The 23,684-nt window shown below is 41.6% G+C and overlaps 1 protein-coding gene across 1 annotated transcript in view; it reads left to right on the top strand.

Moving 5' to 3' along the window:
* Nucleotides 1–23,684, top strand: part of RANBP10 (RAN binding protein 10) — a 1,949,085-nt gene that overhangs the window by 1,877,825 nt on the left and 47,576 nt on the right. Inside the window, exon 13 of the mRNA XM_044081464.1 lies at nt 2–113. Within this exon, the coding sequence (XP_043937399.1) occupies nt 2–113 (112 nt within the window). The remainder of the gene's footprint in view (nt 1; nt 114–23,684) is intronic.

The following is a 23,684-nucleotide window of genomic DNA, read 5'->3' as shown; positions in this document are numbered from 1 at the left end:
GGATGCCTTTAGCTTGTTGGCATACTCAGACCCATGGAACTGCCCTGTCGGACAGCAGTTGGATCCAATCCAGAGGGAACCCATCTGTGCTGCCCTGAACAGTGCTATATTAGGTGAAGTACAAATTGTTACAAATTCTACTTGCATCCTAGTTGCTGAACTTTTTGGCATTATGTTGATTTTTAAATGGTAGGCTGAGCTTTGTTTTTGGTAGGAATAATGCTGATAGGGAAATGCTTCTGAGAGGTAGAGTATGTGAAGCTTATTGTGGTTTTAAATCATGTTGTATAATCTTTAAGAAACTGCTGTAGAGACCGTGTTCCATGCTTTAGGTCAGGTTGAACATCAGCCTGATTTGAAGTAGTTCATGGCTGTTGGTGTGTGTTGGTGTGTGTGTGTGTGTGTGTGTGATTGTAATGTCATCATATATGCATTGTGCTGTTTTTGTTTTGTAGATTTCTTCATAGACAGTTGTCTATACAGACAGTAGCTGCACACCACTACTATTTTTATGCACTGGAGTACTACCTGTTAGAGCACAGTATTCTATTTTTTTTGTTGTTGTATTGCCTAGTTTGAAAGTATTCTCTCTCTCTTTTACTGATAAGGGCAGTGTTTAATTTGCTGCTTCAAGTGATTGCTGCAGAATTATTTCCCAGTCTTGTAGCTTTTAAAAACATTTGTTTAAATATTTAAAATGTCTGTTATATTATAAAAAAACAAAGGTCTTTCGGCTTTTCCCTGTTAGGGGTCGCCACAGCGGAACTCCGGTCTGCTAATGATTGGCAGTGGATTTTTATGGTGCCAAGGTGCCAGCCCAACCTTCAAAGAAGGTACGCCCATTCACACACGCACCTACCTGCATGTCTTTTAAACATCACTCAACAGCAGGGAGGACATGCAGACTGCACACAGAAGGTGTTCCAGCCGAAAATCGAACCGGAGAACCTCTTGCTGTGAGGCAACAGTGCTAACCGCTGCACCACCGCGCCTACATCTATACAAACACTTGCAAGCAAAGATCCTAAATCTGCTAGACTTTACTGTATATTTGGGAACCATATCCCCATGTTTCTTTATGAATTGCTTATCAAATGTCTCTTCCGGAACTTTCTAACCTCTTCTGATTGCATTCTATAGTTGTCATGCAAAATTTTATATGCCCTACAAAGTATCTTTTTTTTTTTTTTTTTTTTTAATAGCAGCTTCTGCTCTAGAGTCTAATAGAAACTCTACCAGTGCTGGTGTCTTGCTTAGGATCCCCTTATTTCTTTCTCTTTGCTTATACACCAGTATCAATCCTTGACAGGGAAGGTAATTTCTAGCCTGCAGTCCCAATGAATTCTTGGACTCTTCCCATTGTGTATTACCTTTCTCTCGCAAGTCATTTGCTCCCAATACCTTGGTTCCCTTGCCAGTTTTCTCCAGTAAATTCCAGCCCCCTCTTGCCTATTCTCTTTACCATTAATTGCAGCCATCCCTATAGGCAGAAACTTTCTCCATCCTTGAGTAGGCTTAGTTCTTAGAATACTTTCTACTACTTTAAGAATGTAATATCCCATATGGTTATTGTTGTTCTTAAGGATCTCCATCCAAAATCCCAGTCTCACCTTGTTTCTTGAGCTTCCCCATATCATCATCATCATCATCACTACTTTCCACTTTGAATTATAGCTTTCTGCTTGTGCTACGTATAACAGACTTAACTGTGTAGCTCTGAAATACCCCTTCAAATTATGTAATCCTAAATCACTCACCTTGTTCTGTTGGAAAGATCAACTTATCTCACTCAACTTTTTCCCTCTTCCCCTCCCAGAGAAAATCCTTCAACTCTTTATTAATTGCTAACTGCAAATTCTCCTCCAGTTGATAAAAATATGCCTGATTTGTGTAAAAGACTAACGGGACTAATTATTTATATAAAATATGGTGTTACTTAATTCAGAGGCCTTCATTTCAGCTTTACAACCATTTCATTAAAAAAATGCTTTACAAATAGTTGTGTCATTTTTTAAACCTGTGGCTACACTAATGGCTGTCCAGTGTGTGTTTTCCATGTATTCCCAGCATGTGTTCTATTTTCCTTTTTCCCTTTCAAATGGATATTTTCAGTGCCTGACACAGAGTGCCTTATTGTCACCCTCCTAACCTCTTTTCACCTAATGAGACATGTTAGTTAAAACTACATGCCATATAATGTTGGAGTATTTACAGTGCTTCTGTTAAGTGTGCATTTTTCTCTAATCTTCAGTTAATAAAACGGAAGTAATCCAGAGGGCTTGAGTTAAATCTGGTATCCCACCTGTGATTAAGAGGGTGGCAGGACTTATAAGAAATAGTATAAAGGATTAGTCCAGATAAAATCACTTTAGTTAGCACATCTGTGAGACAATCGCTCCCTCGTGCACTCTCTCTCTCTCTCTCTATCTGTGATACCCTCCCTATAGGAGGAATAAATACACCTTGTTGAAGTTTCCAGTAGTTTATTCAGTTAAGCAAGTAGATGGACAGGTGTTCATGCATTCACACACACAGAAGCATAAACACACACACATACACAAACAGAAACATACACACACTTTTTCTGTTATATTTAGTTTTTACACTCGCTAAACAGCAAAAGTGCTGCACAGCAAGTGTAAAATAATGGCTCGATTGATGTCTCACTCACATGCATGCATGCATACATACACACACTTATTTTTTAGATGTACTTTTACACCTGTTAAACAGTAGAAGACGGCAGCCGTTAGTTGTTTTTTTTTTTTTTTTTTTTTTTCTTCAGTCCGAGCTCCACTGCAGCTTAATATACTGCCATTAACCACAGACCAGAAACCAGCAATAACAGCCCAAAAATAGAAGGGAATGAACCAGTCACCATGGAGCACGGAAATAGGAACTCGTTGCAAAACATTGTTATACAAAAAAAATAAAATTAAACGTTTTTGTAGAATATATCAACAAGACTTCCTCAGAATAAAAACCAAACCCACATCTTATCAATTAGTGGACACAAATGAAGTTTGTGTATGTACATGCTTTTACTCTTGCCTGTGTGGGGTTCCCCGGGTTGCCATAGGTATTTTATCTCCATTTTCATCCCACCTCTCAAAAAATAAAGTACACTGCTCACATAAGTTGATTTTTCCTTGCCAGCCAGTTTATTGCTAAAAAGTCTCTACAAGATGTCCGCCAATTTACCTACTTAAAACAGATATGAGCATAAAAGCCTGTGTGTCATGTTTGTGTATATATTTTTGTATACAGTTGTATAGCTAGGCATAAATTTCATATACATCTCGAAGAACATTTGTTGGTTGCTTGTTGTTGCTCACTAACTGATAAAACTGTTGAGATTTATTTCAAGAATTTTGGTATGTAAATTTATTGTTTTCCATTTTCTCCAGATCTGTTTTGTTTGTTACTGTAGGAGTTATAATAATTGCTGGGGTTTTGTAATATTTTTTGTAGATGAGATTTAGATACAGCAGCATTTAGTTGAGTAGAAGCTCTTCTAGAAGAGTATTTGTAGCAATGTCATTGTCCATTTTCAGAAGATAACTAGTTTGCAAAGGGACATATTGTAGAGTTGCCATTATGAAGAAATGGTAGAATCGGTGTTTAGGCTTCTTAAGTTTTTACCACCTGTGCTTGTCTGTAAGTGGTACATTTTATGGTCAGAGCTTTATGGTGATACTCGATGACAACCCCCTGGTTAAGTGTTGTACCTTCCTAATCCATTGTAAGACAGTAGATGATACTATAAGTCTTGAAACATTGAAGGTGAAGATATTAATGAAAAATGTGAATGTTATGATAAGGAATCTGTCTGCTTAGCCTGTTAACATTCAGAAGGGCTGTGAAGATCATTTCCAGTGCTTCTGCAGTGGCTTTACAGAAGGAGTGTTATTCTTCCTCTTGGGCTGCTATTCATGTAGTATCTTAACTGCCAGCTTGGTCCCCAAACCCATGCATGTGTGTGTGTGTGCATAGAAGTAAATTATATATGTGTATGCACACATACATATATGTATGTATATATTTGTTTATATATATATATATACACACACACACACACACACACACACACACACACACATATACACACACACACACACAGTGATGTATGATCCTGTGACTGTCAACTATAGCAGAAGTTGCTTAGTACCTTTCCTTTAAGGTTCTGCAAGGCCTAGTAACTCCTTCCTTGCTGCCATAATGAACTGATTTCCAGATCTTGTTTGCTGTTTGGTAAAAGTGCATCTGCAGGTGGTCCTAGGCTTACCAAATGAATTAAGTCATTCATTTTCTGTTACTTTTAGTTAGCAATTTCTAACTTTAGATTGTTGGTTATGTCATCCTTGGGTATATTTATGCCTTTTAGGTTAGCAGTGAAGTTTTGCTATTAATAATGCCTTTTGGTTAAGCAGTGAGGTTTTTCTATTTCTTTAGATAACTCTTATTAATTCTTTGCCTCCCATGCTCTTGGCACCAGTGTGTGGCTTTCATACTTTTGAGTAATTGTCTTGCGAGAATTAATACTTTCTTCTTAATTTGCCTGTTTCTTAGTAGGTTTGTGATCATGAGTCATGTTTTGTCAGTTTTTGCTTTGTTGTGGCATTTCTTTGAAGAATTTAATGTGCAGTTATGTTTGCTGTTAGCTGTTATTTTTGTGTTGCTGTGCTTTAACAATGGATAAAAGGTAAAAGTTTGGGGAAATATGTTAAATGTGGCCACAACCCCCCCCCCCCCCAACACATCCAAAAATGTGTAACATATGTATACTCTTGTTGCAATATCTGCAAGAGTTTTAGTACTAAGATTCTTCTGGAGTGCAAAAACAAGCTTATATGGAAGGGACTCCTACTGACTAATTTTCCTCTGTGAAACATCTCAAGAGAAAAGAAGGGTTGAGGACTTTATCACCAAAGAATCGCCTTTGAAGTTGTCCAAGCTGTAGTCACATCCTTCCCCTCCTGAGAAAGTGATTGCAGTTGCTGGCAGACATGATGCTATAGCTTTTGTTGTATTGGCACTGACTAGGCAACCCATAGGTATTTTCTTATCTGAGCATGAACTTTACTGGTGTCTGTGGCCTTGTTGAGGTTCTGTAGGTCTCTCCTCAGCACTTCAGTGCTTGTTACTGGGGATAATATGATGAGGGCATGTGTCAAAGCTCAAATTGAACTAGGTGTCCTTTTTCTTTTCAAGAACAAAAAGAAAGTCCGTTTCCCTCCACTTCAGCTGCTCCTTCCCTGAGCTCTCTTCTGGTTCCGGATGTGTTGGAGTTGAAGCTTCAACAGCTAACTTCTAGGCTAGTGCAGACACCAACATTTGCATAGGTACTTGCCTGCTCTGTGCTGGTGAGGATATTCCTTAGGCTTCAGGTTCTCAATGCTGGTCGGGTGTCATTGAGGTTGACACCAACCCCCTTGGTGCTGTTGACTGTCTCAACATTTGAAGCCTTGGTGCTGAACCCTTCTTCAGTATCTGTGTCAGCCTGGGTACCTGAAGACATACAGGGCCCTTTAGCACACATGCTGTTGGTGTGAAGGTCAGTGAACCTTTGACTCTTACAGTGCTGTGCTTCTATATGTCCACTGCTGAGGTAGGACTTGCAAATTGTTAGGGTTGGAAGATTTCCTTAGAAGAGGCAGTAATGACATCGCTTCCCCCAGCAGCACTTTGTCTTTTTAAATTTGACTCTTATCTTCACTCTAAGGAGGCAGAGGTGTGAAAAACCACTGTAAGGGCAAAATGGTATATTGGCTCATGTGATAATCTCACTTGAATGATGCCTGAGTACTTCAGGAAGAAGAGATGTATGAGGAAGTATTTCAAGACTGCCATGGAGTTTGCCACACCATGTAGAGATTGAGGAGGCGTCTTTTCCCACTTCCCCTCCTAATGACTCCAGTTTAGGGAAGGTCCGTGTTTAAATTTGTCAGAGAGGTCCCTGACTTAGCCCAGTGTGTCCTGAAGAGGAAATTCTACAGCAGGCTTTCCACTCTACCCTTTTGATTTCTTGGTCTTCTAGACAGCTTGGTGAAAGCCTTTTGGAGTTGAACCAATGCCAAGGATTGAATAAGCTCCTCTGGCCAACCAAGGACTGGAAACATTGGAGTAAGGCATTCTAGCTGACTTAGTTGTAACTGCACCCCTCAGAGAGCCCTCTGAAAAGAACCTAGTACTTCACACTCCGGATAAGGAATCTCGGGCTATGCACCACTTTGGAAAACTGGTTTATACATCAGCCACCTTCAAAGTAAGGCTTACTGTCTATCTGATACACATGGTTAGATACTCTAATGTAGGACTGACATTGTCTTTTTACCCACGTTCTATATCTTCTTTTACCTGGAGTGTTTTATTAATTTCTTGTTATATTGCTATGCTCAGCATATATGATAAAACCTGTTTTGTGTATTATGCTGGATGTACTGTATTTGATTAACTTGATGCTGGAGCTTTTCTCCCTGGGCCTCTGCTGAAAATAAACCTGGTCCAGCCGGAAGTTCCCGGTTAACAAATGTAAAATAAAGTGTTGTGTCCCATGGGGAAAGTGCAATGTAAACTGATTTCCTACCTGTCCACCATGAATACAGCTTCCGGTTTCTTCATGCAGCTTTTACACAAGGCTTTAGATAAAGCAACATGCTGCTGTGGCTCAGTTATTGCCATAAGACTTTATGGTTTGCTTCACAAGTATTTCTTTGCAGAAAACTTCAGGGCATCATTTACCTATGTCATTGTTAGGGCTACAAGATAAAAGGAACTTGCAAAAGAGCGAAAGTAGTGAAGTTTTCTACTACCCAGAGAGCCTTTAATCAGACATAAAACTTAGGAGCTTATAATTCTGGAAGCCAAGCAGGCCCAGTTTGAGCAGCAGTTTTCAGGAAAAAAAACATGGGTATGGTGGACCCCTAGAGGCAGAGTTATATTTCATATCTAAGGTTTCCGTAGTCCTCCCTTTGGGAGGATCATCCACAGAACCTCTGAGGACTTGGGCTGGCTCTTCTCCTGTGGAGGCAGTCTAGGTCAGCTCTCACAGTATCTTCTTGCATGGCAGGTCATTTTCCAAGATGGGATGGATCAGGGAAGTGATATCTGGAGGTTAGAGAATGTCATTTGCTATCTGCCAAGTCCTGACTCTGTGAATGTTATTTTCAGAAATCCCACTCCATCAAAAGGAAGCAACCAAGAGAGAGAGAGCAAATCTGTTAAAGTAAAGAGCAGTCCAAGAGGTCCATCCCGACCAGAGAGGCTCTCTAGTTTATTCAAGCTTCATTTTAGTCTTCAGAAACAGAAAGGACCTCAGACCAGTAACGGATCACAGTGGCTTCAACACCAGGAAGGAAACCAGATTCCAGATTGTCAAAGTGAAGTCCATCTGTCTGTCTGTATAAGGAGGAGACTGTATTTGCTGTTTAGGTCTTCAGGATTGCTGTTTACACATAGTCATGTCATCTAGGAGATTCCTGTGCCTCAGAGTAGGTGCAATTTACTGTCAGTTCAGAGCACTACCATTTTATCTCAGCAAAGCTGCCAATACTGTTCACCAAATGCATAGTGACAACAGCAATCTAATTAGGGCTGAGGGAAACCAAGGTATTCTCCCGTCTGGATGCTTGAGTCATGGTAGCTACAATAAGAGTTCCACACAAATTTGGGATCACTTACTGCTTCTCTTCCTGTTCTTGGGAATTTCACTGAGCATTGTGAAATCTCATTTGGAGTCATCAAAGGCATGGGCATTTATAGGTTGTCACCTGGGTACAGCATCCCATCTAGGTAGACTTTCTCCAGACAGTACTGCTACTTTTACAATACAATGTATGCTGCCTTCTTGCACTTCCTTAAGTAATTGCATCCTTTTCTCTGAAAGTGCTAACAGCAGTACTTCTGAAACACCAAGTATCACTTGGATTTTTCAGTTGTCCGAAAGAGTGTAATGGACTTAGAAGTTAAATCAAATATCCACAGTAATGCATTTGTCAAATTGTTGACAGCAACTTTAGTGGTGGTTTCACCATGACTGTCTTATTCATGGTAGCTCTTCATTACTGCCTCCCCCCAGAGTAATAGTCACAGTGGATGCTTTTGCCTTAGTGTGGGGTAGGGGGAATGCATGGAGAACAGTTCTAGGTATTTGGTCACAACAAAAACTGAGTCATTTAATGTCTTGGAGCAGAGGGTGGTCTGCTTATATTGCAGGCCTTACAGGATTTCTTCCCTCTGTGTGTGAGATTGCCATCCATGTGGACAGTATGGCAGTGGTTTGATCTGATGTTGTCCTTTTCATTCTTCCTCAATGATGGGTTACAGATCTGACCCTCAGATCGACTCTGACACATTTTCAAGACTTATTCATAGTCTCAAGCACCTCCCTCTACTCATAATGCTCTGTAGTATCTCTCTCTCCTCAGATCTCGTTTGCCGCCATACAGCCAAGATGCAAATCCCTGGTCTCAAGCGTGAGAGCATTATTTCTTTACAATTTTTCTAATTTTGATAGTGTAACTCCATTTTTCTAATCTTCGTATAGTTTTTGAGACTTTTTTTCTCTGTCTTTTTTTCTGTCTTCTACCCTTAGATTTTGCAGGGTGTTCACTTGTTTGTCTTCTCCTTTTTCCCTCATAAGTGCCGTGGCACTTCTTGCATTTCTTATACAAAAAGGGGGTATTTTTGTTGGTAGCTTCTTGGTTATTTCATTAGTATTGGCTGTAAAATTGTTGAATAGTGCTTTTCTGTGTTTTAACTAGGTTATTCTGTATTTTTGGTGTGTGTGTGTGTGTGTGTGTAAGTGTGTGTGTGTGTAAGTGTGTGTAAGTGTGTGTAACTGTGTCTGAGAAACTTTCGGATTTTAAGAGATGCACTTCTTGAGGGCACAAGATCCCTCACTGCGACGCCCACAAGAAGTGCATCTATTCACTGGGCCCTGAACATCTAAAGTCTGCCTGTGAAATCTGTACCGCCTTCAATCCTAGGGCCATATCTGACCAATGGAATAAATTAATTCTGAAAGGTATGCTGCCTACGTCTTCATCTTCCCATGGGGCTCAAACCCCCTCAAAATTGCATGGCTCAGATGAGCTTAGGAAGAGATCATTGCCTAAGTCACCGAGGTCCTCCTCTGAGCCTCCTTGGAAGTTTGCTAAAACATCGGATCTGACACCCTTAGGTCAGAGGTCAACTTCATCTCTTTCAGATCCACAGACCTCCACAGATCCGAAAGATATTGCTCCCCGCTCAGGTCCACAGACCGCTTCAAGTCCAACAGGGGTAATCACTATAAGCAGTTCTCCTCTTCCTTCGGCTTCAGTGTCTGATCCAAAGTCTTCAAATCCGACAGCTAGGAGCCGAACACCAGAAAGTGTAATAAGGCCAGTATCGCCAGTACTTTCAGTTAAGTGATTTCAGACCCCTTCAGAGCAATCCAGACCCACTTCCTCAGCCTCATCCAGATTTTGGAGCTTTACAGAGGCCAGTGTGGACAGAATTATGTGGAGATTTCTCAAGGCTGAGATCCAAATGAGGGTCTTGCCAGCTCCATCCCCTGTTTAATCCATGAGTGCACCTACCCACTCCATTCAGTCTCCTCCTGTGATCCGACCTGTGGTTTTGAAGTCCCAGGATCCAAGACACCCGAGAGAGTCAGTGTCTGATACGAGGAAGCCCCCTTCCTTGACTGCGATTCCCTGACCAGCCCTGCTCCGATTTGGTCAGGTCAAAACTGTTCTCAAATCTATGGTGTCTGCATCAGGTCTAGGGGGTTGAGTGTGGCTCTGAATCTCTCAGATCTGACCCTTCCTCTTAGTGCCTTGGCCCTTGATAGCTTAGGTCCGATTTTTTCTGGGGACTGTAGATCTGTGGTTTGTCTCGTCCTCTCCTCCTCAGCTGCCTTGGCTCCGAGAGAGATGGGAGGGTTTTCCCTGGGGCCAGTCGGCCTTCCAGGTGGTAGAAAGGGCCTTCTGTGTATATAGAGAGCCATCCTCTCAAATCTCTAATCCTTCCCTTCATTCCTCATCAGGTCCGAGCACTGAGCCCATCATTCCTGCTCTAGGTCAGCCTACCCTTGGAAGCCTCCATGGTCATCCCTCTGAGGAATTTCCCCTTTCTTCCAGCACTTCTCTTGAATACCCCACGGAGGAGGTTCCCAGAAGATGATGTGCAAAAGGAGACACACAGACACCCCACTGAAGTCCCTCACTGAAGATACTGACTTTGATTGGGAAGGATCCTCCCGAGCGCAACCAAATGATGTCTCCTTAGACGATGTCTTCCTTAGACAGAAGGGTAGTTGGTCTGCCCAACCTCCTCTTCCTGAAGAGTCAGTGCTCTTGGATGTTTTCGGGGCAGACCCATCAACATCTTGGGGTACCCCTGATGGACGAACTTAGTTTCCTGCCAGGCCTGGAAGGAACCGGACACTGTCGAGCCCATCCCCAAGCACCCATATAAATTTCTAGTCCCCCAGCACACAGAACCCACTGGAGCAAGGGTATCCCAGTTGATGCCATCATTGTGGCGGCAGCCACTAAAAAGTAGCTAGCTGAGCAGAGCTCCTCTGTCCATCCATTGAAGAGGGAGTCCAGAGTGATGGACAGATTCAGAAATACACCTCAGCCATGTTTGCTCTGAGGTCGTTAAATTATTTGGCACATTTTACCTGCTTGCAAGCAGATTTGGTCAAGGAGCCCTCAGATTCCCTTGCTGAGGCCATGTCGGTGGGTACCTCAAAAAGTTCTCTCCCCAACTTGGCTCCTCTCTCATCTGTTGCTAATTCTTCAATGAGGTTGATCCTCCCATACAGCTGACAATACCTCAAGAGCAGTTGGTTCAGGCATAGTCGTAAGGAGACATGCTTGGTTGAGGCTATGCGATTTTGAGGAACCCTTTAAGGCATCCTTTGTTAATGCCCCCCTTGATGCCTCCTCTTTGATGGGCCCATCTGTGAAAGATGCACTTACCCATAGTAAGCAGGTAGGAAAGACCCTATCTGCTGTGTGAATAAAGTTTTCCACCCCTCAGAGGACTTTTTCCAGAGACCAATGATGAGAGAAGAAAACTTAGTTCCAGAAGTCTTGGGGGCCTTTTCAGGACCAGCTTGGGGATGCTTCCTCCAGAGGAGGTTTCAACGGTAGACGTCTCCCCAGAAGCAGAGAAGGTCCACAGAACCAGGGCTTCAAAGACTTTCTCCTCAGCTTCAGAGACTTTCTCTCTGAGCCCTATCAGTGCTCCTGAAGCATTGCCTGACTGTCCATCTCTGGAGGCAGTCGGTGGTCATCTGTTCCTCCACGTAGACAACTTGACAAATCTTACAAACAATGCTTGGATGCCAAGTTTAATATCCTGAGGATATTGCTTTCCCTTTTTCCTTCCTCCCCAGTGTTCCACCTAGTCAGAGTGAGTATGCAGTACAAGAAGTGCAAAGGCTGCTACAAAAGAGTTGTTCAAAGGTCCCAACTGAACAAATAGGATTAGGAACTTACCCCTGCTTCTTTTTGGTACCAAAGAAAACAGGGGACCTAAGACTGATTCTGGATCTAAGCCACTACCAGTTCTGAGCACTGCCCTTTGGACTCACCACAGCCCCCCTCATGTACATCAAATGTGTGGCAGTCATAGCAACTCACCTGAGGCTCAGTAGATTCCAGGTCTTTCCTTGTTTCGATGATTGGCTCCTCATTGTCCTAACCACACATCAACTTCTTCAAGCCAGGGATTACTTGCTTCAGATCTCCAATTCCTTAGGCATCATGATAAATCTTGCCAAATCATGATAAATCTTGCTACATAACACACACCTACATATGCAGGGGTCCTCCACATGAAGATACCCAAACAAAGGAGACCTGAGAGGCAAAAACACACGCAATCTCCACAGCCCTCCACACACAAAACCACACATAGTTCCACACACCTTTGCCTCACAGCCACTAAGGCTTCACCATAAACTCAACATATTAGTCATAGGAGACTCCATTGTGAGACACACACATGCCTCTCACTAGGCTGGATAAGAAAAAAGTCACAGTCAGTTGTCTGTCAGGTGCCAGAATCTACCATATCACATACGCACTCAAGTCTCTCAACAACAGGTACTGTTATTACTTTGTCATAGTCCGTGTTGACATGAACGACTTGAGATGTACCGCTCTGGACTATATGAAGAGAGACATGATTGAGCTCGCTGACTGTGTCCCAGGCAGGTATGTCCCTAGCCTTAAACAGCATTCTACTGTCACCCAGAATGATGCCTCAGTACAAACAGAAAATGGTTGACTTTAACAATTGGCCTGGTTTCTGGTGTCATTCCAGGGGGATCCAGTACGTGACAGCCTGGGAAGATATGATCAACAGACCACGATGCTTTGCCAGTGATGGCCTGCATCTGTTTCTCCTGGGCTTCAGGCTTCTGCCAAAGGCTGTTGCCTCCCCTATAGTGCCTTTTTTTAGGAAAAGTGATGAGGTTAAAACTACCAACAGAAAAATTTCAACAAAACACAAATTAAAGGTCATGCTGCTAAATGCTAGAAGTCTAAACTTCAAACTGCACTCGTAAGCATTCCTTACCCCAGAAAATGCTGACATCTGTGCAGTCACAGAAACCTGGTTCAAAGCTGCGGAGAGCACCCCAGCCTTACCTGGTTAGTCATCCTGTCATACATTCAGACACCAAACTGTTGGCAGTAAAGCCAAAGGAGGTAGAGTTTTAATGTACATTAAAGGCATACACTCCTCCAGGCTGGTCAAACAGTGACGTACAGGAGACACTCCAGGTGAAGTAAACTATTGACAAGACCCCTATTCAAATCATAGCTAGCTACTGGCCCCCAAGTCTGACTCAAAATGCCCAATCCACCAATTTGGACCTGTTCGAATCTATCAAGATTCAAACCTTTACCCTGATCCTGGGTGACTTTAACTTCCCAAACATAGATTGGAAGAACTACTCATGCCAGAACACAATTGCCCAGAGATTCCTTGACTTTGTCAATGCAAATGCCTTGCGATAGCTAGTCAGTACCCCCGCAAGAGGTGATAATATCTTGGACTTGGTATTAACCCACATGACTAACCACTGCAGCATCCCTATAGTGTCATCCTCCCTGGTAAGTTCCGCCCACAGAACGGTCACTTTCGAAGTCACCATCTCCCCCAACCCCCCAGCTAGGATCAGACATAAAAACTTCTCCCAAGCTGATTACAGCCTCCTGAGGGATGGTATAAACAGCTTTGCAGCCCTTTCCCCCTCTGTAGGAACTGGCACCAATATCCAAAACTACACCAAAGGACTATACAAGCATTTATATGGGTGCATGGAATCGGGAATACCCGACAGGACTAAATCATCCTCCGCAAGGAATAGAAAACCTGTCTGGTGGACATCTGCAATAAGTAAACTCTAACAAAAAATTGCTGTCCAAGGCCAAGAAGGAGCAGGTGCCCAATTGGAAGCAATGTCTCCTTAGCCTGAACAAGCAAATAAGAGCACTAGTGAAATCCTCCAAAGCAAACTTAGAGTCCAAATTGGCCACATCTACTAGAAACTATCGTAAGGCCTTCTTCATATATGTCCGCAACCTCAAAGGAAGCACCCAGATCTGTTTAGAACTGGTGGTCAAAGGACACCACATATACAAATGTCATATGTATAGCAAACTTGCTGGCTGACAGATTCAGCAAAATCTTTACCCGTCTGTCGCCCCCCCCCCCCATCAGTAAATCAGGACATCCCCAGTAACTGCCCCCTTCCCCTTGTACACCATCATTATGTCATCACTGCTCTCTCAAAGGCAAAAAAAATACAGTCTCCATGGGACCCAGTCACATCCCAGGCTGCATCCTACATGAACTCAGGAACTTGCTGCACCATTAGGCACTTTATTCAACTGAAGCCTGAGTACTGGCTTCATGCCAGCTGAGTGGAGGACAGCCACTGTCATCCCTTTAAACAAAGCTGCAACATCCACCAATCTGGGAAATTATAGACCCATCAGCCTAACTAGCCTGATCTGCAAAGCCATGGAATGGATTACCATGGACCTCATTAACAAGGAAATTGGCAGCCTCCAAACACTTGATCCCACACAGTTTAGCTTTGTCGAGGAGAGGTCATGTCTGCTAAATTTGGTTGACTTCTTTGAGACAAGTCACCAAAGGCATGGATGAGGGGAAGACTGCGCACCACCTACCTTGACCTGGCCAAAGCCTTTGACATTATTCCCCACTCGGGCATAATAGATAAACTCTCTCAACTAGGCATCAATCCATATGTACCAGACGGGTAGCAAACTGGCTCACTGATAGAGCCCACGTAGTCAAAATACGGGAAGCCACCTCAAGCAGTAGACCCGTAACATGTGGTTTCGATCTTGGTGCTTCTGTTTGGTTTATACTTTTCTGAGGTGCAGGCCAAAACCATTGGGCTATGGCTGACCAGGTTTGCAGATGTCTGCAAGCTGGGTGCTGTCCATCAGTTCCTCTAGTGATGTGGACATCATCCAGGAGGGTCTCACTCAGACAAATGACTGGTGCCAGAAACATGGCCTCAAGCTGAATACCAAAAAATGTATCATCATCCCCTTTGGGGAGAGTGACATCCCCACAAATTAGCACATTAATAACAATATCCTAAGCACTCAGTCAGTCGTGAGGGATTTGGGCACCCAGGTTGATAGCAACCTGACTTTTGGCCACCATGTTGCTTCCGTTATATGGAAAGCCTTCTACATGGCTCATCTCATAAGTAAGAGTATCTCATCCAGGGACAAGTAGGTCATAACATCCCTGTATTCTTCCCTTATAAGGCCCATTATTGAGTACAATGCCCCTTTCAGCATGTACCTTACAAAGCACATGCAGCAGCTGGAGAGACCACAGAAGTTCCTCACCAGGAGAATCCAGGGCCTCAATCATCTACCATACACAGATAGGCTCAAAGCCCTATCCCTCTACTCAGTTTCATACAGACTCCTCAGAGGTGACCTCTGCCTGCCATACAAAGCAATCACGGACCCCACCTTGGTGGGACTGCTGCATATCCGCAAGTCAAGCTCCACTCAAGTAACCTGTGCACTTGGCCTCAACCTTGTTTGTGACATGAACAAGACTTGTTGGCGGGACAGATTTGTGTCCCGAGACTCCCTATCTGTGGAATAGACTCCCTCTCCATATCAAGCAGAGTACCTCTTTACCTATTTTTAAGCGCAACCTGGTTAACTGGATGGGAAACAGAAAATATAGCCCTGGGATTTCACCTGTGTCCCTGCTGGACAAGGGGCATCAGGTGCTGATTTGTATAAACAAATGCTAAATGCTTGGCTAGGCTTATAAGGGCCTCAAGGCCAATAGCCTAGTAACCTCCTATGATTCTATGAAATCCAACCTGACTTCTGTACAAAATGTAGAATTTATAGGAACTCAACTGGATACTACAAATGGCTTCTCTGCCTCTTCACTGCATTACATATCTGAGAAATCCGGTGCGGGACTTAGTATCTCGTCCTTCCTCTCCTGCAAAATTACTGTTGCAGGCTCTTGGAGCAATGTCAGCTGCTGCTGCTCTAGTTCCTCTAGCAAGTTTCTTTATGTGAATCTTCCATTGGACCTTGGTGGTACAGCGGTCTATTTTGTATTAGCCTCTATCTGTTCCCATCAAACTCACTCCAATTTGCAAACCTATTCAGTGGTGGATACAATCAGACAACCTGTTTTTAGGCAGACCATTCTGCATCTCCCCCCAATAGCCAAAGTAAGCACACACACTTCCCAGTTCGGGTGGGGAAGATATTACAAGGGAAAGATAGTCCAAGGCACTTTGTCTCAGAGACCAAACTGCATATCAGTGTCCTCGAGATGAAAGCAGTCCTAATATTGCAAGCCTTGCAGGACATTCTCCCTCTTGGGAATAATGCTCTCCGTATGGACAACATGTCAGTAGTCTGGTACATCAACAAACAAATTGGAACCCATTCCTACCCATTGTTTAGAGAAGCCATGAGCGTCTGGGAATGGGTGATTTCTTCAGACCGCATTCTAACTGCAATGCAAATAGTGGGAAAAACCAACATGCTGGCGGACAAACTCAGCAGGTCCATTCTGATTCCTCAGAAGTGGTCCCTCAGTCGGTCAGTAGTGAACATGATTTTCAGCCATTGAAACCAGCCTTGCTGTGACCAATTTGCCTACCCCCCCCGAAGTGCAGGAAGTACTTCGATTTGATTTCCCCCTCGGGGGAGTAACCAGGCGATGCTCTGTTTCATGATTGGCCCCCGGGTCTCCTCTACGCTTTATCCCCTTCTTCCTTTGATTCCAAAGTTCCTACAAAAAGCAAACAGGCTGAAGAACTCAGTCAAACTTATTGCCCCCCTTCTGGCTTCAACAGGTGTATCCTCCATGGATACTGGAGCCCAACCTGTCAGAATTTCAACATCCCAGTCGCCATGATGTCAAGTTGACCACATGGTTTCTGCACTTCCAGTGATAGTAAGACAGTCCAGGCTTGCTTCCCCAGCCCTTAAGATTATCATGGCCTCCCAGAGGGCTTCCATTAAGAAGGTCTACAAAAACAAACTGAAAAGATTCTCCATATGCGGTTCTAAAGAGAACATTGACCCCTTTTCAGCGTCTGCTTCAGCCATCCTTTTTTTTTTTTTTTTTTGTAATCTTTTTTAAGGGACTAGTTTTTCTACCATTAAACTTCAGCTAGCTGCAATATCAAATTTTCATGTTGGAAACTAATCTTTCAGGTTATGTCAAGCCTTTATGAAAAGAATGTTCCTCCTTAAACCTCTCGTAAAGACCCTTCTCCCCCTTGGGACCTCACGGTGGTCCTCCAGGGACTGACTAGGAACCCTTTGAACCAGCAAACAATTGTGACATGAAGTGTCTTTCTTGGAAAACAATCTTTTTGGTAGCTATAGAATTTCTGAGCTCCAGGCCTTGTCAGCTAAGCCTCCTTACATTATTTTTCACAAAGATAGGTTATTTCTACAGACCAACTCTTCTTAAAGTAGCCACAGAGACTAACATTAATCAATCAATACAATTACCAGTTTTCATACCAGATTTTGCTAATAAGGGTGAATATATTCTTGCATCTTCTTGACGTTCATAGACAACTATGTTTTTATCTTCACAGAGCTAAAAGTGCAGGAAATCTGATCAGCTGTTTGTCCTTTTCATCTAACTATTTAGGTTAGGCATTTTCCAAAGTTACTAATAAACACACGCAATGGATAAAGGAGAAAATCAAAAACTAGTAAAACACTGTATTCCCTGTTGTGCAGAACCCAATAAAGGCAGTCCCACAGGCGTTGATGTAAATGATGAATCACAGTATCAAATAGACTCTTCAGTCCAAGAATTACAAACACCAAATTTATTAACAAAATGCAGTGGTTAGTTCTGGGTTTTGGAAAAGGTATCTAGAAACAACAGAGGGGGAGATTGGGAAAACCAGCTTAGTTACAGGGAACTTATTTGGCAACTAAGGCTAGATTCCAACACACCCCCCGGGCTGAATGACCACATATCACTCATACCAGCCCTAAAATTAAAAGCAAACAAAATTAAAAGAAAAATACACCACCATAAGAAATAATTTTTATACCAAGTTTTTTATTACCATTATTACCTATTATTTATTATTTTTTACCCTTTTGTGTGTTTATTGTTTTTGTTCAATGACACAGTATTATAATGTTATATTATTAACAATTTGAATTTTATTTGAATTTCATTTGAATTGTTATGAACACCTAGTGAATTTCATGTATTTATTGTTAATGTCAATATACAATATAATATTTATATACCACAAAACGTTTTTACACATCAGACATAAGCTGAATTAAGCTATTATTGTGTGTTTTTTTAGATATACACATATATATATACATTTTTTTTTATATAAAAGTTTTTTTACATGGTTTTATTTTATTACATTTTGTATATGGGTACTATGTTGTTTTTTATTTTATCAATATACAAATGCAATATATACAAAAGCAAATGACAGAACAACCAAGGTTTTTTAACTATTTACCTTTGAATCAATGTATGTTCACTCTAATCAATTAATTAATCAATCAATTCTTTGGTATATATATGAGTTGTTTTAATGGCAGTGTTATTCTGACGAAGTTTCCGTGTTTTAGGAAATGAAAGCGCTTAATGGAACCACTGCATTTTGTTAATACATTTTCCAAAGTTACTTTGGCGAAATGGATTACTGATTGTATTTCAATAATTTATTCTCAAACAGGTTTAGAATTGCCTCGACCACCTACAGCCCACTCCACTAGATCTTTGGCTAGCTCATCTGCTTTTTCATCTAAGATTTCAATTGATATTTGTGCTACAGCCACTTAGTCTCATACATTTGTTACACATTACAAATTTGACTTTGTCTTCAGAAGCAGGGCTTCCTTTGGTTTGACAGTGGTCTTGGCATATCCTTCCTTGAGGGCCTCCCTGGAGTTATGTAGCTGGGGGACTCTCTGCCATCAGTGAAGAAGAATGAAAAGGACAGCATCAGATTTAGAAGTTATGTACTTACAATAACTTGACATCTGTGTTGCCCATTTTCATTCTTCCCCAACTTCACTCCCAGCCATCCCCTCAGCTTCTGTCACTCCTAGTAGGATCTTTGGAGGACCTTTTTTTTTTGTTTTTTGTTTTTTTTTGGAACACGTTTCAGATTTGAGCCTCTGTCTTTATTATGTCTGTCCTGTCTCTAATCCAATGAGCAGGGAGATCTGAGGAGTTAGAAATAGCATGCATTATGGGTAGAGGGAGGAGCTTAAGACTAATCCAAGTCTTGAAAATGCAGCCCAGTCAGCTCAGTGAGGAAGAATGAAAATGGACAATACATATGCCAAGTTATGGTAAGTACATAACTTCTAATTATATTAGAAGCATGGTGGGAGTGACTCCTCCCACTTTGCCATGAGGCAGTATGGATATGAAAATGGGCCATGTCCTCTTAATGCTTTCTCAAAACAATGCACATCCTTGGTTAGGACAGTTCACTAGTTAACAAGCTTAGTCATTGCTTCCTTAATGCTCTGCATGGTCACTGCATCAGTCAGCGACAAATTTGATTGTCCACAACTGGTGGAAGCTTTGCTGTGACATCTTTGCTTTCCTGACTAACACCAAATGGGGGAGGGGGGTGGACATCCCACAATACTGTGGTTTAGAAGTGTCCACCAGGTGGTCTTTGTCTTTCCACTTTTTCCCCACTTAATCTTGAAAATTTTACAGAAAATAAAATAGATAAAGGCCAGTCATTCTCATAGAAACATTTTGTCCCAGACAGGTATGGTTCTATCTGCTGTGGTCTCATTTGTTGGAGACACCCCTTCATCTCGCAACTCTCACCCAGACCCCCTCTCCCTCAAATTGACTGCATGGTTTCTCAAATTCTTCTATTGACCAGGGAGACAACATACCCAGTTGAGGTGGTTCAGAAACATGCAACCTTCCAAAAGCCTGCTACGAAAAAAAAGTCAAAGCAAATGGACAGTTTTCTATCTGGGCAGCTAGCCAAGGCATAGACCCATTCTCAGCTTATTTTATCACAGTGCTTCAGTTCTTGGGCAATATCTTTGACAAAGGCTGTAGGTACTTTTCTGTTTAAGTAGGCTTAGCTGCAATTCCAGATTTTTGTTGGGGTGTGCATTCTTCATCCTTAATATTTATACAGTTTTGTAAAGCATTTATTAAAGGTACCCTTTTATTGAGACGGACAGCTACGGTGGTGCGGCGGTAGCGTTGTTACCTCACAGCAAGAGGTTCTCCCATTCGATTCTCTGCTTGGCTTGGGAGTGCCTTCTGTGTGGAGTCTGCATGTCCTCCCCATAGTTGGGTAGCGTTCGAAAGACTGCATGCGTAAATAGGCGTTCGAGCTGGCACCAAGGCGTTTCGTAAAAAATCTACTGCCAATCATTAGCGGACCGGAGTTCCGTGTGGCGACCCCTTACCGGGAAAAAGCCGAAAGACAAACAGCAACCCTTTTATTGAGACAACCTCTTCTAGGATCATAGGAATATAAGGAAAGTAAGTTGCGAGATACTTTACGTCTTGGTGGTTCCCACCCTAATGATGTACTTCCCGCTCCTAGAAGGGTAAAGCACTTCAGGCTATGGTTGAATTTGTTTGCCCACTCAGCTGCTAAGGATTTGAGGGTATCACCCTGTTAAACATGTAAGGGCAATTTATTGCAGATGGTGTAAAAAGGTAAATCTCTCTCTTCATTGTGTTTTATTCATATGTTTGTGGAAATTCAAATCCTCAATTGTAATGTTTGTTGGAAATGTTTATCTTGCAGATCTGCAAGAGATCAATGAGTGTTAGGTCCTTAATGGCACATAATGCAAGCCATAAATCTCAACATTAGAGTCTAGAAGAGCCTTGAGTATAGAGATGGAACTTTAAATCCATCTTGCTACCTGAGGCTCTTTAGATTAGTAGCCTTTTTAGTTAGTAACTGCTGGGGCCTTTTTAGTTGTGTGATATGTCTGGATAGGTATATATTGACAGGAGTGCTGAACTCTATAACTGTCTAATTACAGCAGAGTACAGAAGAATGAAACATTTTTTACTTTGATATGGGGTATGTTAGATATCAGTTATGTTAAGTAGAAAGATTTCCCAACTACTGGCGCTACATGGTGATTGAAGGAGAGTGAGTTTATGAACAATATGCTAAGATACTTTACTGTATCAGTTTGGAGTAAGGTACTGGCTATAGTGTAAATTGAAGATGGCATTTTATCTTCTTTTATTGAATGTGACAATAATGAACCTTTTTGCATCTAATTTTAGTTATTTGTTTCAGTACACCATTAGTCTGTAAGGATTAGATGTTCATCATTTTTATCACTGCTGCATGTGCCTTATGCCTTAGCTCCATGTGTTGTATCCTGCCTAGGATATAATAGCTGTCCAGCTTCCAAATGTTAAGGGCACAAGAAGAGCCTGAAAAAAATCAGCCAAGCCGTTTAGAGCTTTAATGCCAGTAAAAATGCTCATTTTGCAGATTTTCAGCTATCGACAGTCCGCTAACATTTCTCCAGTTTTGGGGGATAAGTTTCCAAAATTACTCCTTCCTCATATTAAATGTATAACTGAAACAGTACTTTAAAAATTTTCTGTCCGTTGAGAGATGTGGTTCTGTCATTACTTTGTGTAAACTTCATTTTTTCTAAATTTAGTCTAATACTTTGTGAGAAAGGTTTTTATAAATCATGTTTAGGGCTGGGGCAAGTGTATGCTGTGTTTGTAACTGTGTCCATTGGGTGAAAACACTGCTTTTTTGATACTTGCCTTTTACTGACTGCTGCTGTCAGTTTTACCCAGGTGTCAGATTTCCTTCTCTGCTTCATCATAGAACATCTTACCACTCCCTTTGGTTCTTCCTTCCACCAGAGACAAAAATTTCCAGACAGCCCTTGCCCCTTCTGCAAACTGCTTGCCTCAGCTGCAGATGGGCAAGACTGAAGAAGCCATTTTGGGTTCCGCAGGCCACTCATCTTCCTTGGTTTTCTGTGGAGTAGGCCCTTCTGCCAGCATGGACTATGGATTAGACACCTCCTCTGTGGCTGAAGTGTCCATGGCGGCATGTGAGAACCACTCTTAGCAAATCTGTGAATTCTCTTAGTGCTCCTGTGTCTCAAGTAACCGAACATTCTTTGAAGTATCCTAAAGACTCAACTGATGCCCCTGCCAGAACTAATACTGAGTTTGTTATGATAATGTTTGCATGGTTAATTTTTCAGAATTCGCCACAGGATGTTAAAGTTGAGATTTGGAATTCTTCCCTGAATTGGGGGGGGGGGGGGTTGCTTTTGAACTATCTGCTGCTGAGGTCCTGAAAAAGTGTGATGACAGAATAAAACTGATTCAAGGAGTAAGATTTTTCAGCCTTCCTTTTCCAAGTCTAATTCAAGAACATTTTATAAAATACAAACAGGCATTCTAAAAGCAATGGTTGTTTCTTTCGGCTTTTTCCCGGTTAGGGATTGCCACAGCAGAACTCCGGTCTGCTAATGATTAGCAGTAGATTTTTACGTGCCGAGTTGCCAGTCCTGACGCACAACCTTCAACGAAGGAACGCCCAGAAAAAGCAATGATAAGGAGGTGAAAAAGAAGGGAGAAGTATCCCAGAAACCAGGAGAGTCCAACAAGTCTGAATATCTACAAATTTTAAACCTCCACACACCCACCTTCCCTAGTAAACCTTTAAGTCTTCCCCAAAATTTGTTTGTTTGGCAACATTAATCTGGCAAATGGGTTCTGAGTGTGATCCATGAGCATTACAGATGGCAGTCCATTCCTTCCTTTTCAGAGGATTTTTCTTCTTCCATCAGATCAGACTTCTTTTTTTCCCTCATCATTCAGCATCTGCTTACTCAGAGTAATAAAACCTGTTTTCAGGAATGTTTGTGGTACTAAAGAAAGGACGCCTCAGGGAGACCAGTCCTAGATCTTTCCTTTCTCAATCAGTTTGTGAAATTCACAAAGTTAAATTGCTTCACAGTCTGTCACCTCTTATTTTCCTTTTGAGTTTTTTGGTAACTGTAGGATGTTCTTCGTGTTTCACTGTTGCATTCCTAACATATGGGTTATCCGGCTCCCGGTAGCCCTCAGTCGGCCCGAATACCAGAGTCCTTGATATATGACGTTGGCTGCTGTCGGCTGTAAAACTGATGTCAGAACGTCGGGTATAAAGGGAGGCAGCCAACGCCATTTCCTCAGTCTTTCTTGCCATGGAGCCTGAAGCAGATGCAATTCGCACTAGTGCCGGTCAGCTGTTTACCTTCTTTTTGCTTTCTTTTTTTTTAAAAACAGGTTTATTGTTTTAACATACAAGAGAAATATCATAACAATTTTATACAAGTAATTAAAAATAGATATGATTATAACATTCAACAAAACAACTAAAGTATTTACAAAGACATCCACTACAATCAGATCAATTAATTAAACTAAAATACCATGCTATTGAAATTAGGATTTTTTAACAAATTTTGTAAATTATCCCATACAATATAATAAGATGTTTTTCTAGTTGTTCTTGACCTAATTGTGTTTATTTCCATATGGCACACTATATTCATAACATTTTTAAATTCATTGAACGAAGGAGGTGTATCTGAAATCCAATTTCTGGTTATTATTTTCCTAGCCACTGCTAGAATAGACCATAACAAGGGAAGCTTAACCTTTTTAACACTTTGAGGTACAGGTGTGTTGAATAATATAAGAGATTTAGAAATAATGAAATTATCTGTAAAAGAGCCTGCAAAAATTCATTAATTGACTTCCAGTATTCTTTCAATTTTATACAGTCATAAAACATATGAGCCCAGTCAGCATTAATTTCTACATTACATCTCTTACATAGATTATCTTTATTATTTATTTTATTCATCATCAAAGGTGTATAAAAGATCTATGTAAAAATTTCCATGTATAAAGTCTCCAGACAATGGAAGACGTAGTTCTATAGGCAGATTCCAATATATATTGTTTATCTTGTTGATTTGGTGGGTCCCCATTAATAGAAGTGAAATAATTCCAGTATGTATCTACACTGTAAAACGTTTCTTGTCTGATAATTTTATGTATGTATGAAAGTTTACCTTTATCAGAAACTTTGTTGTAAATTTAAT

Source organism: Protopterus annectens, chromosome 8.part0 (assembly GCF_019279795.1).
Source record: "Protopterus annectens isolate FY-2018-M chromosome 8.part0, PAN1.0, whole genome shotgun sequence".
NCBI lineage: Eukaryota > Metazoa > Chordata > Ceratodontiformes > Protopteridae > Protopterus > Protopterus annectens.
The sequence above is the reverse complement of the archived record's forward strand: the minus strand, read 5'-3'. Positions and strand labels throughout refer to the sequence as shown.